The following is a 16147-nucleotide window of genomic DNA, read 5'->3' as shown; positions in this document are numbered from 1 at the left end:
TTAACATACCCTGAAATCCCGAAAATAATAAATTTTAGATTTTAGTAAGGATTTGGTGGCTTATTATCGAGACTGGCTTATTTTTGAGTCCGGCAAACTTTTGAGTACAAATATTCAGTAATGGTTTAAAAACCGGCGTATTTTCGAGTACTGGAATACTGAAGATATGGATGTCATATAGTTTGCTTTTTAGTAAAGACTTCAATGTCGGTAAATACTTATACTTCTGACATACCAGTTTTGTTAGAATTTTTTACAATTTCTTAATGAAAATAATCCGATGCTAACAGATAATTACCCATTTAAAAGTTTTGTTTGGCCGTACAAACAAGCAGACCTATGATTTAATCGGCCAATGGGTATGAATAAGTTACACAATATGTGATAAACACACAATATGTGATAAACACTGCATTGTGTTATAAAGACCGGTCATTTTAATAAGTAGAACTGACGTGACAAGAAGTGTTTGAGGCAGGAATTTTCTTGCTTTTAAAGTTTTAATTTGTCCAGGGTTTTAAAAATCGGCACAACATGCATTGTTTTAAGTGTTTTTATTCCAAAGTATGTTTTATTGCTATCACATGTAGAAATAAATCTGCTATGTACACGTTGGTAACTTTTGCTATCTTATATTGTGTCCTAACAAATTCATTGATACTATTACTGATAAAAAAACTGGAGGGCTTATTTTTGAGTGCGGCTTATTATTTTCGGGATTTCTGGGTATGAAAAGACTGAGGCCTCAGACTTGTGACACAGACTATCATACTTACAGCATAACATAAGACAAGACTGCAGCCTCAGACTTGTGACAAAGGCTATCATACTAACAGCATAGCATATGACAAGACTGCAACTTCAGACTTGTGACACAGGCTATCATACTTACAGTGTAACATATGACAAGACTGCAACCTCAGACTTGTGACATAGACTTTCATACTTACAGCTGAACATATGACAAGACTGCAGCCTCAGACTTGTGACAAAGGCTACCATACTTACAGCATAACATATGACAAGACTGCAGCCTCAGACTTGTGACAAAGGCTACCATACTTACAGCTGAACATATGACAAGACTGCAGCCTCAGACTTGTGACAAAGGCTACCATACTTACTGCATAACATATGACAAGACTGCAGCCTCAGACTTGTGACATGGACTATCACTTACAGCTTAACATATGACAAGACTGCAGCCTCAGACTTGTGACAAAGGCTATCATACTTACCGTATAACATATGACAAGACTGCAGCCTCAGACTTGTGACATAGAATATCATACTTACAGCATAACATATGACAGGACTGCAGCCTCAGACTTGTGACATAGACTATCATACTTACAGCATAACATATGACAAGACTGCAGCCTCAGACCTGTGACACAGACTATCATACTTACAGCTGAACATATGACAGGACTGCAGCCTCGGACTTGTGACATAGACTATCATACTTACAGCTGAACATATGACAAGACTGCAGCCTCAGACCTGTGACATAGACTATCATACTTACAGCTAAACATATGACAAGACTGCTGCCTCAGACTTGTGACACAGACTATCATACTTACAGCTGAACATATGTCAGGATGGCAGCCTCAGACTTGTGACAAAGGCTACCATACTTACAGCTGAACATATGACAAGACTGAAGCCTCAGACTTGTGACATAGACTATCATACTTACAGCTGTAACATATGACAAAACTGCAGCCTTAGACTTGTGACATAGACTATCATACTTACAGCTGTAACATATGACAAAACTGAAGCCTCAGACTTGTGACATAGACTATCATACTTAAAGCTGAACATATGACAGGACTGCAGCCTCAGACCTGTGACACAGACTATCATACTTACAACTGAACATATGACAGGACTGCAGCCTCAGACTTGTGACATAGACTATCATACTTACAGCTGAACATATGACAGGACTGCAGCCTCAGACTTGTGACATAGACTATCATACTTACAGCTGAACATAAGACAAGACTGCAGCCTCAGACCTGTGACACAGACTAGCATACTTACAGCTGAAAATATGACAGGACTGCAGCCTCAGACCTGTGACATAGACTATCATACTTACAGCTGTAACATATGACAAGACTGAAGCCTCAGACCTGTGACACAGACTATCATACTTACAGCTGAACATATGACAGGACTGCAGCCTCAGACTTGTGACATAGACTATCATACTTACAGCTGTAACATATGACAAGACTGCAGCCTCAGACTTGTGACACAGACTATCATACTTACAGCTGAACATATGACAGGACTGCAGCCTCAGACTTGTGACATAGACTATCATACTTACAGCTGAACATATGACAAGACTGCAGCCTCAGACCTGTGACACAGACTATCATACTTACAGCTGAACATATGACAGGACTGCAGCCTCAGACTTGTGACATAGACTATCATACTTACAGCTGAACATATGACAAGACTGCAGCCTCAGACTTGTGACAAAGGCTACCATCCTTACAGCTGAACATATGACAAGACTGCAGCCTCAGACTTGTGACATAGACTATAATACTTACAGCTGAACATACGTCAGGATGGCAGCCTCAGACTTGAATGTTTTCTTTTTGTTGTGGACAGATGTGATGAAGTTCAGTAAAATACCCTGGTAAGGTTGACAGTACATAATGCTCTTCTCTAGATCTATCAAGGTCACATACCTCTGTAAAACAGCCAGGAAATTATATGAAAACGTTTTATTTTGATACAACTGGAATAAATAACCCTGTCTGTTTGTTTGATGGGTTAAAGATCATTTTGAATAATAGTTACATTCTATAAAAGCAGTTAAGCTCAAAAAACCTTGACATATCCCACGTTATATGTATATTGAAACAGCCTGTTTAACAGTAGGTTACTTTCAAATCATTGCTGAATTCTAACTTAAATTTTGATTAATAATGACACAGTGAACTCTCACCCTGACAGATTTCGGCACCATGTAGTCTACTGAACGTTTGTCAGATCTGATCACACCTCTCAGCTGGAACCTGTGTATGTCCGACATCTTTAACTGTTTTATCTGGCATAACAAACCCACTGAACTCGACCTGAATCATAAAACAGGAATTAGCTATGACTGAGAATACACAGGTAGTTGATATTTGATAAACTGTTAGAAACAGCAAATGTAGAGTAGTATGCTGAAAGACTAGTGTACAAACTAATAACATATATTTTGTTGTCCATGTGAAGAACAAACTGCAGAGCTGTTGAGCCACTGCGGTGTGTCCAAGTGAGATAGGGTTTGAAGGGCAAATATGAAAACGAACCTCTACGTCATTTCAGTATGTTTATCAACAATCATCTGTCATTTGCAAATCACATTATTAACAGTGACAATCCCTTGATGTTGTACAAAAAATGTGTCAAACTCATAATTTATCAACAAAGCTAAAAATCAGTCCAATTACAGTAATCAAATTGAGATTTTAAAATTTTCACAAGATTAGTAAGGCTAGGCAAGACTGCATGATTTGAGACCCATTAAAGGTGGTTAATCAGATTTTGGTCCACTAATAGTTGTGTTCAAAACTTAACCGGCTGATCATTTATCTGTGTTCACCATGTTCTTGAAACATATCAGATTCTCACTGGAAGTATTTTCAAAATTTGATTTTCCTATCCTGGTTGCCCAACCAAAGACAACATTACTTTAGCATAAGTGTAAATTAAATAAACATATTTTGCCTAAAGAATTATATGAATATAAGAACTATTGTATTAAAGAGAACAAAGATTTGCACTGACAAGTACTTATTTTGCAAAAATAATCAGAAGTGCAAGTTTATACAATTATCATTACCTTCCTTTGTCTATCTCAGTTGCCAAACCAAAAAAGATTGAAAACAGATAAATTCTGAAGCTACATGCTGTTTTCAAACTTGACTTTTGTTTTAGGTAGTTGAAATATCCCAATATTTATCAAATGCAAATGTTAAACTAGAAATTATATTGAAACCAAAAGAAACAAGAGCTGTCTGTAAGACAACGCGCTCGACTTTTCTCAGTGCTTGACTCTAAATTAGAGCTTTGCCAGTAAAAAAATTCTAAGATAAAAAGGGGCATAATTCTGTCAAAATTCAAACAGAGTTACAGGGATTGTTTCTCCAGGTGCAGACTTTGATGGTAAATAAGTATTTTAAGTTTCAAGTCAATAGCTTTGATAGTAACAGAGATATCTGACTTTATCAAAACTTTAACCAAAAATTCTTAGTTAAAAAGGGGCATAATTCTGTAAAAATTCATATCAGAGTTATGGGGATTGTTTCTCCTTGTGTAGACTTTGATATTAAAAAACTATTTTAAGTTTCAAGTCAATAGCTTTGATAGTAACAGAGATATTTGACTTTATCAAAAACTTTAACCAATGGCGACGCCGACACCGGGGCGAGTGCAATAGCTCTACTTTTTCTTCGAAAAGTCGACCAAATAAAACCACTTTTTACATACTTTTATATTAAAGAGAAGTAATTTCAAATTTTCATAAAAAGTAATAACATATATATTGCCAATTGGGATATAACTTTATGTAATTGGTCTTTTTGATCCTTAAATAAATCTCTTATAAAAAATATGAAAACTGAAAAATGCTATAAAATGTTGATCAAACTTGACTGACCACCTTTAAGCATGACCCTTACACCCAATCAAGAGGTAAGGCTGGAAGGAAGAGCATGACTTGTCTTAAAGAGTGACTCTCATAGCAGAAGCCTGAGGTATGGCTGGGCATAACAGCTTGATCTGAGGCAAAAAGGTGTGAATTTCATGCCAAAGGCATAAGGATGGCAGCTTGATTTGATACCCAAAAGTGTGACACTCATGCCTAAAACATAAGACTTGACAGGTATGAAACTGTCTCATATTAATAAAAACATTAATCTTAAAACAATTTATACCTTGGTGTATATGGCACAAACATAGACATTGCCTGAATAAGTTCTCTAACAGCTACTTCCTGTCGTCTGGTTCCCAAGACAACAACAGGTCTCCCTGACAACAGACTGTACACAATATGCTGTAGATTGTTGTAACCACCCATTACCTTCTGTAAGGACTGACCTACAAAGAAACGATTGACTGTTATACAAAATCTGATACTGACTAAATTATAACAAACAATACTGCTATAAAATCATGGGTCTTCTGTGCTATACTACACCTTAAGCATCTAGCAGGATTTTTATTCAATGCTTGGAAAGTGAAAATGTAAGTTTAATTGTTATGAATCAAGGAGTAAAAATAAAACGCATTCATGTATACTAATTTATTTTCGTACAGACAACAGTGCCCAAGAGACTGCATTGAAGCAATACTTTTTTTTATAGAACTCTAATGAAAGGTTTTGTCCAATCTGTTTTCCTGAAGAGTTGTTAAAGCATACTCACCAACAGAACAATCTCCATCCAGTAAATTTTTAAATGGATGCATGAATTTCCACTTTCTTTTCTTTGCCTCCATGCCCAAGGTTTTATCAGCAGTGCCTATAGCTTGGCTAATGTCACGATGAATACTGAACCCATGTCTGTCATGACCATGACCAAAGCCTGATCCAGAATACCTGTCATTCTCACTGAAATCTATTTCTGATTGTCTATCACTTACACTTCCAAAGTCTAGACTGGTCTGCTTTTCATGTACGTTTTCCATATCAAAACCACTATCTGAGCTTACAATAGACTTTGCTGTTTTTTGTTTAACATCATTTTCTTTCATGTCACTTTCACAAACTATACCTATATCCTGTTCAGTCTGATCAGAATTGATTTCTAATGGTTGTTTATCACCTGATAACAAAGATTCCATGACATTTACATTATCAACCTTATTTTTGTCTTTAAAGTTACCTTTACTTTCAACATCATTGTCCACTCTTAACTCACTAACAATATTTACATCATCCAACTTGTTTCCCTCTTGGTTTGTTTTATCCTTTTCAGCACTAGGATTGTCAGTATCAGTTATCACAGAAAATTGATCACAATGTGTTGAACTGCTTTCAGTCATCACAGGAGTTATATCACCGTTATCTTCACTAACATCTTCTACCATCACAGTTAAATCATCAGCACCATTATTAGCCTCCAAATCCAAACTGTTTGGTTTCTTGGTATTGAACACATTGTTTTTACTCTCTTCTGAGTTATCATTGCACTCTTCTTTAATTTCATCTTTCAGAACACACTGAGTTTCTAATACAGCAATGTTAGCACCATTTTGTTCTATATTGCACTTGCTATGATCTACTGGCAATGATTTAATTTTCTTTTCACAGGCACAGCCTCTGGCAGTACATTTCAAATCTTTATCGATATCAATGTTGTCAAAATCAGAGTTAGCAGTATCACTCCTGTCTTTCTTCAGAGGCAGCTCCTCTTTAGCATTGTGTGTATTGGCCAATGAATCACTTTTGGAATTTTGTTCAACCACTGCTTTACCTTTACTATCAAACTCTACTTCACCTGCTTTTAAAGTATTAAGGAGTGAACTGTTCCAGTCTTCAGCCGATAGGTCAAGGTAATTATTTGTATCAAAGGAATTGTCATTGGGGAACATCAAATCTTCTGCACCCCCATCCGAGCTTTCTGGGGCTCCTGATATCTCAGATATCTGCCTGTAAAAGGAAATGTTAAGATATTAGGACATATTTTTTCCATTTTTCCTTCAGGGTTAAGGTAATGAAATATGTTTTTCAGAAAAAAAAATGGGGAAAATTCCCTCTGGGGACCCCTGCAACAGTACACCGGACTATTTGAACAGATCTGAGAGAAAACTTACAAGGGTGATACAGACTAAGTTTGTGAAAGTGGTTCATCAAAGGATATTAATTAACAGTTTCTACATTTCTGGCTCTGGCATTCTCTAAAAGGGGTCAAGCAGAACCATTGGACTAATCTTGTAATAAGACTTTACAAGGATGCTGCAGACCAAGTTTTGTGAATATCCATCAAGCTTTCATGGCAAAATACTGTTTTAACAATTTTTCTATTTTCATCTCTTGTGGCTCCTTTTTAGGGGCCAGGCAGAACCATATGAGCTAATTTGAGAGATGTTTCAAGGATGCTACATACCAAGTTTAGTTATGATTCATCAATCAGTTCATGAAAAAAAAACTTGTTTAAAGGTTTCCCAATTTTTAGCTCTGGTAACCCCTAAAAGGGGCCAAGTGGAGTCATTTTTACAAGTATGAGAGAGGCCTAAACAAGGATACTTCTGACCATGTTTGGTAAAGTTCCTTAATGTGGTTCATGACAACAAGTCTTCTAATGGCTTTTTCTAGTTTTAGCTCTGATGACCACATAAAGGGGTTAAGTAGAACCGTTACAGATCAGTGCAAGGATGCTTCTGACCAAATAAAGTGAAAATCCATCAGCTCACTCTGAACCATTGATTCAAGTTGCTGAAACCCCATAATGGTTTATCTAACACAGTGTATTTGAGAATGACTAAGAATGTCATTGTCGTAATTCATTCAAAAAGTAAAAACTACATTAAATCATTTTAGACACAATCACCATGCCAGTTGTCATATCAATCAGGGCTTCTATGTCTCCATGCTCAACAGCTTTAAACCTAACAAGTGCTATAAGCTGGACGGATAATATTATCATCATAGGACTGAAAACTTACAAAATACTATTTACCTGTCTAAAGCAGAGCTGCTGACAGAAGTGTCTACCATACTGGAGTTAGCAGAATACATCGTGTCATCATCATAAAACGACTGGAAGGAGGAAGACAGGGACTTGAAACTTTCCACCGACCCAAGCTGGAAACAAAAAAATATACTTCAACACAATGATTTAAGGGGAGATAAATAGAATCAAGAAAACTTTAAAACCTTGAATATGCTGTGTCACCTGAAACATGTTTGCTGTACAGAGGCTGACTCTCTGAGAGAGTCGTACCAAAATAATTTAGGTCATACAGTAAATTCTTAAGCTTTTGAGAGTGGAGGAAGACCCAGGTGCACCTCTCGGCACTATTTCATCATAGGATAGCCTTGAGTAGAACCACCAACCTTTAGTAAACTAACCAAATAGCTTCCTCACATGAAGAATTCTTCAACCCCAGGAGAGATTTCATATTCACATCAGTGAGGGGCAAGTGTTTTGAAGTCCTTAATCAGATGGCTAAATAGATCCCACCTCTTGAGAAATTAATTTACTAGGGATTTTTGCTGGAGTATTTATCTACTCAGTATATGGTAAATTTACGCCTACAATGACTGCAACAGAATAGAACTGTTGTCTAAATAACAATACAATCAATACACACTATACCTTGAAAATTCTTTGCATATTTCTAGATTTCATGTTTATTTTTAGAGTCTATGTACATCATGTGATGCTCCATTTTTTATCCTAGTCAAATATTTTGTTGTATTTTATACTCCTGATGAAGATGTTATGATTGTTTGTTTTAAGTTTTACGCCATCTTTTAACAGTATTTCAGATATGTAACTGCGGGCAGTTAACCTAACCAGTGTTCTTTGATTCTGTACCAGTACAAACCTGTTCTCGGCAAGTAACTGCCAACTTCTCCACATGAATCAGAGGTAGAAGACGAATGATTTCAGACACAATGTCTTTTATCAAATCGTCGCAGAGAACATACGCCCTACCCGAGGATGGAACTCACAACCCCCGAGATCCCTAGATCTGTGCTCTCCCTATTGAGCTAAAAATGTTTTGAAAAATGAAACTACTGTAGCAGAGTCTAGTAACAATAAATTCTATAAAACATCCATTGTGGTCATGTGTGTCCACTCTTATAATCTTTCCTCTGGGAATTTTGTGTAATCCACAGGAAAACACAATATGGAGAACATGGGACTTATTTTTCATGGATTTCATGGTTTTGTCAATCTATGACATTAAATCCCAACTAATAAGCTAAGCTCCAATTCTTTCACTTTGATGTGTTGAAATCCACAGATTCATATCTCAATAAAATAGCCGTTTTTGGACAGAACCACTAAAATTTATACCAATGACATTAAATGATTTCACTGTATCTGCCTCTGAAGGGAAGTAATTCTACTCAGGGGTCTGTAAGTTGTAGAAATGTAACTTCCATTCAATTCCAAAATATTTCCATATTACAAAAAAAACAACAAAAAACCCCCAAAAAAACAGGAGCTGTCACTAATGGTGACAAATGCCCCCGCAGCGCCTTGAGGTTTGACCTGGTGACCTTGACCTTTGACCTGGTGACCCCAAAGTCAGTAGGGGTTGTATACTCAATAAGTACTATCAGCATGTGAAGTTTGAAGGTCCTGGGTGCAGTGGTTCGCGAGTAAAGTGCCTTCATGCAAAAAGTTAACGTTGTGACGAACGAACAAACGAACGGACAGTGGAAAACTAATATGCCTCCCTTTGGGGGCATAAAAATTGGTTACTCAATTATAAATGAAATAATGTAAACCGAGTGGTTTTCACCATGGTTCTATTTTTGCAAATAAACTTGCCACCTTAAAACAGGTGTGAAAATGTTTAATATTTTTGTTACAGGTCAAAATTTTGTAACAACTGGAAACATGCTGTAATGTAATGTCAATTAACTAAGTAAAACTGACCCTTTACAAAACTAGTTTTCTACAGAGAAAGTCACATTTTAAATTGACATGAAATGAATAGGAGAGTTTTCACTCTCACTTGCAGCTACTGTTATATAAAATTACAATGTAACGAAATATCAACCAAGATGTGTACACAGACTTGGAGATAACCAGGAAATAAAGTTCAAATGTAAGAGATCCTTACCGATGTTAAGCCAGCATGATGGAAGGTCACCTCTGATACTTTCCTCTTCACACAACATGAATTTTTAATACTGTAAATACAAATGTCTCTTTCACAAGCTTAAAACCTCGGCAAAATCTCTATAGCTTTATAAACATTACTATAAGCAGTGTTGATGTTTTATACAAGCAAAACTATTGACAGACTGAATAAAATCATTCGACAGGTATTTAATGTTATGTAATTTTTTAATTCATACCATTACACAGATCAGGTCATACCCTAAATTTTCAGTAGCAAAGGTGAAAAAAGACCCTTAAGTGTCCCTCCCAACATTATTCGTGCACCAGGCACAGGCAGGCACATGGAAAGAACCACCAGACTTCCTGAAAGCTAGCTAGATAGCTTCCTCTTGTAGAAATTCTAAACTCCAAACACAAAGATGTGCAAATTATTTGTTATTTAAAGTCTGCAACCTTAACCATGGAAACACTGGCTTCTATTTAAGTGGTAGGTTGTAGACATTTTAGAAATACATTACACTACCCACCTGCCTGAAGTTGACAGAAAATTAGCACCAACTGTATTGTTACTAAAACAAAGCACCCCACTTTCAGGAACTGAAATTATTCATTTACACAATTTATTCATTTAGTATGGTTGTTTGAAGTTTTACAATACAAAGCCTTTATGACCGTTATTGTGAAGTATTCTGCTAGTGAATGCCAAAGAAAGTGTGTTTTAAAGTTGTCTTATTACTCTGTCACAGAAAATATTTTGTTTCACTCAAAGTATTTCAAGTAAAATTGACTTCTCCAGTTCATACTAAGATCTGGTTTTACTTTTAAACTAGAGATGCTTTTGAGAAAAGCACATGTCTCCCACAACTGCTTAATCATCTAAATAGTAGGTCAGTCTTTATATACTGTTTACTTAGAGCACATGTGCATGCACTTTTTTGACACCAAAAGTACCCTATAGGCGCCGGTTTGAGGTCAAAAATGCGCAAGTGTTTTTTGGTAATTCAAGGGCAATGCCTGGGCTGATTTGGCTAGTTATCGAACTTGGCCGAGCACTTACTGGCAAACACATTTTGTTCAAGTTTGGTGAAGATCGGATGAGAAATGTTCGACTTAAGAGTGTGGACAAGCTTTGTGACAGACACACAGACACATACACACACAGACTGGAGTAAATCAATATGTCTCCCACATCACTGTGTGGTGGGAGACATAATTAGTGAACATAAACTGAGATTTTTAAAGTTTCTGTAAGAACATAGCACAATCCTTTCTGCCTTAGTAAAGAATGAACGTTCTGAACATGCAAAGAAAAATTTGACACTATTTAGTTCTTCTGAGGTGTTTGAGATGCAGACTTAAATGAAAACACCGGATCATGTATTTTCAATGTAAACAACAGATCATATTTTTTTCAATGTTAATACCAAATAATGTAATTTCAATTTAAACAAAAAATCATGCCCTTTCAATGTAAATACCAAACAAGAGCTGTCCTTAAGACAGCCAATGCTCGACTATTCGAAATATTGTCCCAGAAGCAGGAAAATATTACCCAAAATGTTAAAATATCATAAGTGTTTTAAGTTCAAAAGGGGACATAATTTGACCAAAATGCATGTCAGAGTTATGGGATTTGATGCTATCAACTAGTTTTATAACCCTGAAGGCACACGTGAAGTTTCAACTTAATATCTGTATTTGTTCTGCAGATAGTAACTTGCATGTAAAACTTTGACCAGAATTTTCTAAGTCCATAAGGGGGCATAATTTGCCCAAAATACATGTCAGAGTTATGGGACTTGATCCAGTGAGGTTGGTAATTAATCTAGAAAAAGAAAAATAAGTTTCAAATCTATATGCCTTTTAGTAATAGCTGTATGTACTTGCACGCAAAACTTTAACCAGGATTTTCTATGTCCAAAAGGGGGCATAATTTGGCCAAAATGAAGGTCAGAGTTATGGGACTTGATGCTATTAACTAGTTTTATAACCCTGAAGACACATGTGAAGTTTCAATTCAATATCTGCATTAGTTTTTGAGGTAGTAACTTGCATGTAAAACTTTTACCAGAATTTTCTAAGTCCAAAAGGGGGCATAATTTGCTCAAAATACATGTCAGAGTTATGGAACCTGACCCAGTGAGGTTGGTTGACTTAGAAAAAGCAAAAATAAGTTTCAAAGCTATATGCCTTTAAATGATAGCTGTATGTACTTGCATGCAAAACTTTAACCAAGGTGTGACGCCGACGCCAGGGTGAGTAGAATAGCTAGACTATTCTTTGAATAGTCAAGCTAATGATGTTTTTCAATAGATAAAGAAGCAATTATACCAATTTGTTTAGCTACAGAATGGATACATTGTCATCATTTATGATGTAAGAACATACTGCCATATAGGGCATTTTTCCTTAAAAACTTAATTAAAGCAGAAGTAAGACTGACTTACTGAGAGCTGACATATCCAGTTCATCCACATATATACTAGCCAAATCTCTCTTCAGAAACTGAAAAGAAAGCAATGCTCTTTGAAATATGTGTCTTTTGAAATACAAGAAATGTTTATAACTAAACATCCTATAATACTGTGTTCGTTAAATTTTAATGGTATTCACTGTAAAAATCAAAATTTATCCACTTGAACAATGAAGTTGCATTTATCATGCTGCATAAAAATCAAAATTTTATTTGCTGTTCTGAGTTGGTGATTCTTTTATTTTGATTTAAGTAAAAATATTTTTAATTTGAAATAAGACAAAGCATTCAGAAACTTCAGACCTAATTTTGAATCATACAAATATCAGATTTAGTGTTTCCATACCTAATTAAATTTAGATTTAGTGTTTTCATACCTCTCTAAATGCTCTTAGCTTCTGCAGACCTTCTTTAGTACCCCAGGAACACAGTTCATGTAGGCCACGTAATGAACGATCAAATCTACGCTTACCACGTATTGTGCTTACATCCAGAATTTTAGGCTGAAATGTCAATAATAATGTTGGTAAATTTAATAACTCTATTAAAGAACTGAAAGAAATCATATTTTTCAATCTACAAAATAACATTATATTATTCTGCATTCAGAGAACCAATCACTGCAAAGAGCAACTTTGCTGAACCATACTGTAAGGTCTTAAACAAAGCTGTGCAGTGCATCTGAACTTTGCTGTAAAAACAACTTTTCATACAAGACACTCATTAACTTAAAAGAGGCATTTTAGGTTCCTTACTTGTGATTGCAGGTAAATCTTTTTTATCTCAAAAAAGACATTGTATACAAAATGTTCAAGTGATAAACATTTCCTAGATATTTTTTTTCATGAAGTGTGCCTGTATTCCTTTAGTTTCATTTTATAAATGCATTGTTTCATGTTGTCACTTTTCTTTATAGTAGAGTATAGATAATGAAATGTAACAGAAGATCACAGAGTCTATACCTTTTGATCTTTAACTTTACTGAACAAACTAAACTCTGTTGTTCTGTCAGTCAAGGAACCAGCTGAAAATACAGTAGCAGTGAAGTTATACAGGAAATGGAACCAGCTAGTCTAACTCATGGGACCAGGAAATATAATCTTAAAATACATATAAAGTTAAAAAGAAATTAAAATCAGACAACCACTGAAATTCAATTACTTCGTAAATCTAAACTGTGTAAATAGCATGGCTGTAGCCACTATGGATGCATTTGCCTCAGTCAATTTGTCTACTATACTATTCATCATGGTTGATTTTCCTCTTTGTTCTATGTAATAACTAGAATGTGTCTGTAGGAAATAGGGTGTGTCCCCACTGGTACATTTGTCAGAAATAAGGGGCAATAAGTCAAATATTTGCAGTCTTAAGTGGGTATAGCCTCAACAAACATTTTATAAAAAGGATTCATTATTCTAATAAGTATCACACACAAAAATCCACTATTTTGGCTATTTCAAGGGTCATAACTCTGCAATGAGCACAAGAATCTCAAGAAGAATGCCAAGTGTGCAAGGTCACATCATGATAAAGAATCATGCAATGTTTCATGAATTTACATCAAATACTTCTTGAGCTAAGCACATCATTAGGTGAAAATGTGCACTTTTTACTATTTCAGGGGCCATAACTTTAAAAATTAGGGGTGGAGCCAGCCAAAAAAGGTGCGCAAGTAAATATCATGATAAAGACTCATGCACGTCACAAGATGGAAATGTGCATTTTTGGCTATTTTGGGGACCATAACTTTGGAAATAGGGGCGGAGGCAGACAAAAAAAAATAAGGTGCGCAAGTTCATATCAAGATAAAGACTCATGTAAGTTTTCATCAATTTATATCAAATACTTTTTGAGCTAGGTGAGTTACAAGGTGAAAATGTGCATTTTTGACTATTTCAAGGGCCATAATTCTGGAAATAGAGGGTGAATTCAGACAAAAACTAGAAGGTGCACAAATTCATATTACAATCAAGGAGCATGCAAGGTTTAATTAATTTATAATATATACTATTTGAGCTGGGCGAGTCACAAGGTGAAAATGTGCATTTTGTACTACTTCAGCTGCCATAACTCTGGAAATATGGGGCCGTATTATTCCTATCATGATCTTATCCTTTCTTATCCTTGTTCTTTTTACAGGTAACCAAAAGCTTCTGAAGAAAACACTTCATCCACCAACTAATGCACTATCTTATTTGCCGTTGTTAACTTTAGCCTCTTGCTACAGTCCTGATTATGAAATATCAAAGAAAATAATAAATTGTTTGCTGTATTAATTATGTCATCAACAGTGTACAATTTTTAACTTTAAACACATACAGCACTTCCGAACCGACAGAAAATTTAATGTCATAATGGCATAGTTTCATTATATCATAAGGCACTATTCATGGACAACGTTCACTTCTTATATATGACTACTGTTCCAGTACAACATAAAGATTACTTACAAAGATGGCAGTCAGTGTAATGAACGTCATCTTTACTTTCAAAATCTTTGAGACTTGACGAGTCAGAATCAATATCTCCCTTGTGTCTATGACTTCTAAGTTCTCTCTCGTAAAACTGAAATCTCTCCGACAACTCTGCGTCAACCTAAACATGTCAAACATAAAATCTATCAAATGTCTATCAATATATGGTTCAGACTGGGGGGATGGATGTATTTGTTAACTAGTTTTTTTTTTACTTATGAGTATTTGTTTCAATCAAGAAAGGATAAAGACAAACGTCCGTGTACATAATTATGTGTTAATTTCAAGTTTAATAAATGATCTATATTCTATTCTTAACGTATGTTCCATTTATATGTTATAACAGCACTTACCTGTAGAAGAGGTTTGAGGTTAGAGAGAATGTCCTTGACCTCTTCCATACATTGTCGCAGTGTATTTAGGGCATTGAGTAGGTCGCTGTCACCTTGTGCTGAAACCTGGCTTCTATTCTGGGACAACAGCAGGTGGGCTGAAATATACATGTATTCAATGTGTTTCAAGGTTACAGTGTCAAACTTGTAAGAAATCATTAACCTTTATCCTGCTGTATTTCTAAAATGGACTGGTTCATCATTCAATTTCACTTATTATTTGAAGGGGTGTTCACTGAAAATTTACTCACTGAACTGCGAACAGTGCAGGCCATGATCACCCTGTACAGATGCGCAGGCTGATCTTGGTCTGTGCTAATGGTTGATGATCTCTTGGACTATTTTTCGCGGATTTTGTGGTGGATTCAATCACTAAAAGAAGCCCCAACATCAAATAAATTTGTCATTGATACTTATTCAGAAATCATACTATTGCAGCATCATATAAAATAAATTAGCTCACAGTACAAATATAATAATAATATTGGTTGCGGAGGTTAGGCTAAAACTCATAACCCCTGGTTTTGTAGTCGGACATGTTACCACTCAACAGAACCATTTAACCTCACCTTTTGTATAGCTGAGATCTTCTTGATGTTTCTCCAGATCCCTCATAAACACCAGGCGGTTTCCATACTTCATCAGTCTAGCAACCTATAGTAAAACAGGTAGTAATCAACTATATATTTCATTATTTTCAGGGACTACCTTAGCCTTGAAAATTAGGGAGAAGTGACTTCTCCCTCCTGGGGAAATAGGGAGAAGTTTTGAAATTTTGGGAGCAGTTCGGCAAACGTGAGACAGGACATTGCTTACATGCATTAAATAACAATAATAGTTTATTCAGTTCCATTTGTAGTATTATCTTTTTATGACATAAATAACAAGAGCTGTCGGAGGACAGCAACACTCGACTATTCAACAGCCTTGTCGATTGAATGCATACGAAAGTCGAAAAAGGGACATAATTTAGTAAAAAAGCAA

General features: G+C 35.7%; 1 protein-coding gene across 1 annotated transcript in view; it reads right to left on the bottom strand.

The window, feature by feature from the left end:
• LOC123551904 (uncharacterized) overlaps nucleotides 1-16147 on the bottom strand; it is a 39489-nt gene that overhangs the window by 10193 nt on the left and 13149 nt on the right. Inside the window, exons 7-19 of the mRNA XM_053541460.1 lie at nucleotides 15733-15817; nucleotides 15125-15261; nucleotides 14748-14892; nucleotides 13260-13321; nucleotides 12675-12800; nucleotides 12272-12329; nucleotides 10352-10421; nucleotides 9823-9892; nucleotides 7701-7825; nucleotides 5445-6670; nucleotides 4956-5118; nucleotides 2978-3107; nucleotides 2577-2719 (exon numbers count right to left, since the gene is read on the bottom strand). Coding sequence (XP_053397435.1) covers nucleotides 2577-2719; nucleotides 2978-3107; nucleotides 4956-5118; nucleotides 5445-6670; nucleotides 7701-7825; nucleotides 9823-9892; nucleotides 10352-10421; nucleotides 12272-12329; nucleotides 12675-12800; nucleotides 13260-13321; nucleotides 14748-14892; nucleotides 15125-15261; nucleotides 15733-15817 — 2540 coding nt within the window. The remainder of the gene's footprint in view (nucleotides 1-2576; nucleotides 2720-2977; nucleotides 3108-4955; nucleotides 5119-5444; nucleotides 6671-7700; nucleotides 7826-9822; nucleotides 9893-10351; nucleotides 10422-12271; nucleotides 12330-12674; nucleotides 12801-13259; nucleotides 13322-14747; nucleotides 14893-15124; nucleotides 15262-15732; nucleotides 15818-16147) is intronic.

This window comes from Mercenaria mercenaria, chromosome 4 (genome assembly GCF_021730395.1).
Source record: "Mercenaria mercenaria strain notata chromosome 4, MADL_Memer_1, whole genome shotgun sequence".
NCBI lineage: Eukaryota > Metazoa > Mollusca > Bivalvia > Venerida > Veneridae > Mercenaria > Mercenaria mercenaria.
This window is presented reverse-complemented; position numbering and strand designations above follow the sequence as displayed.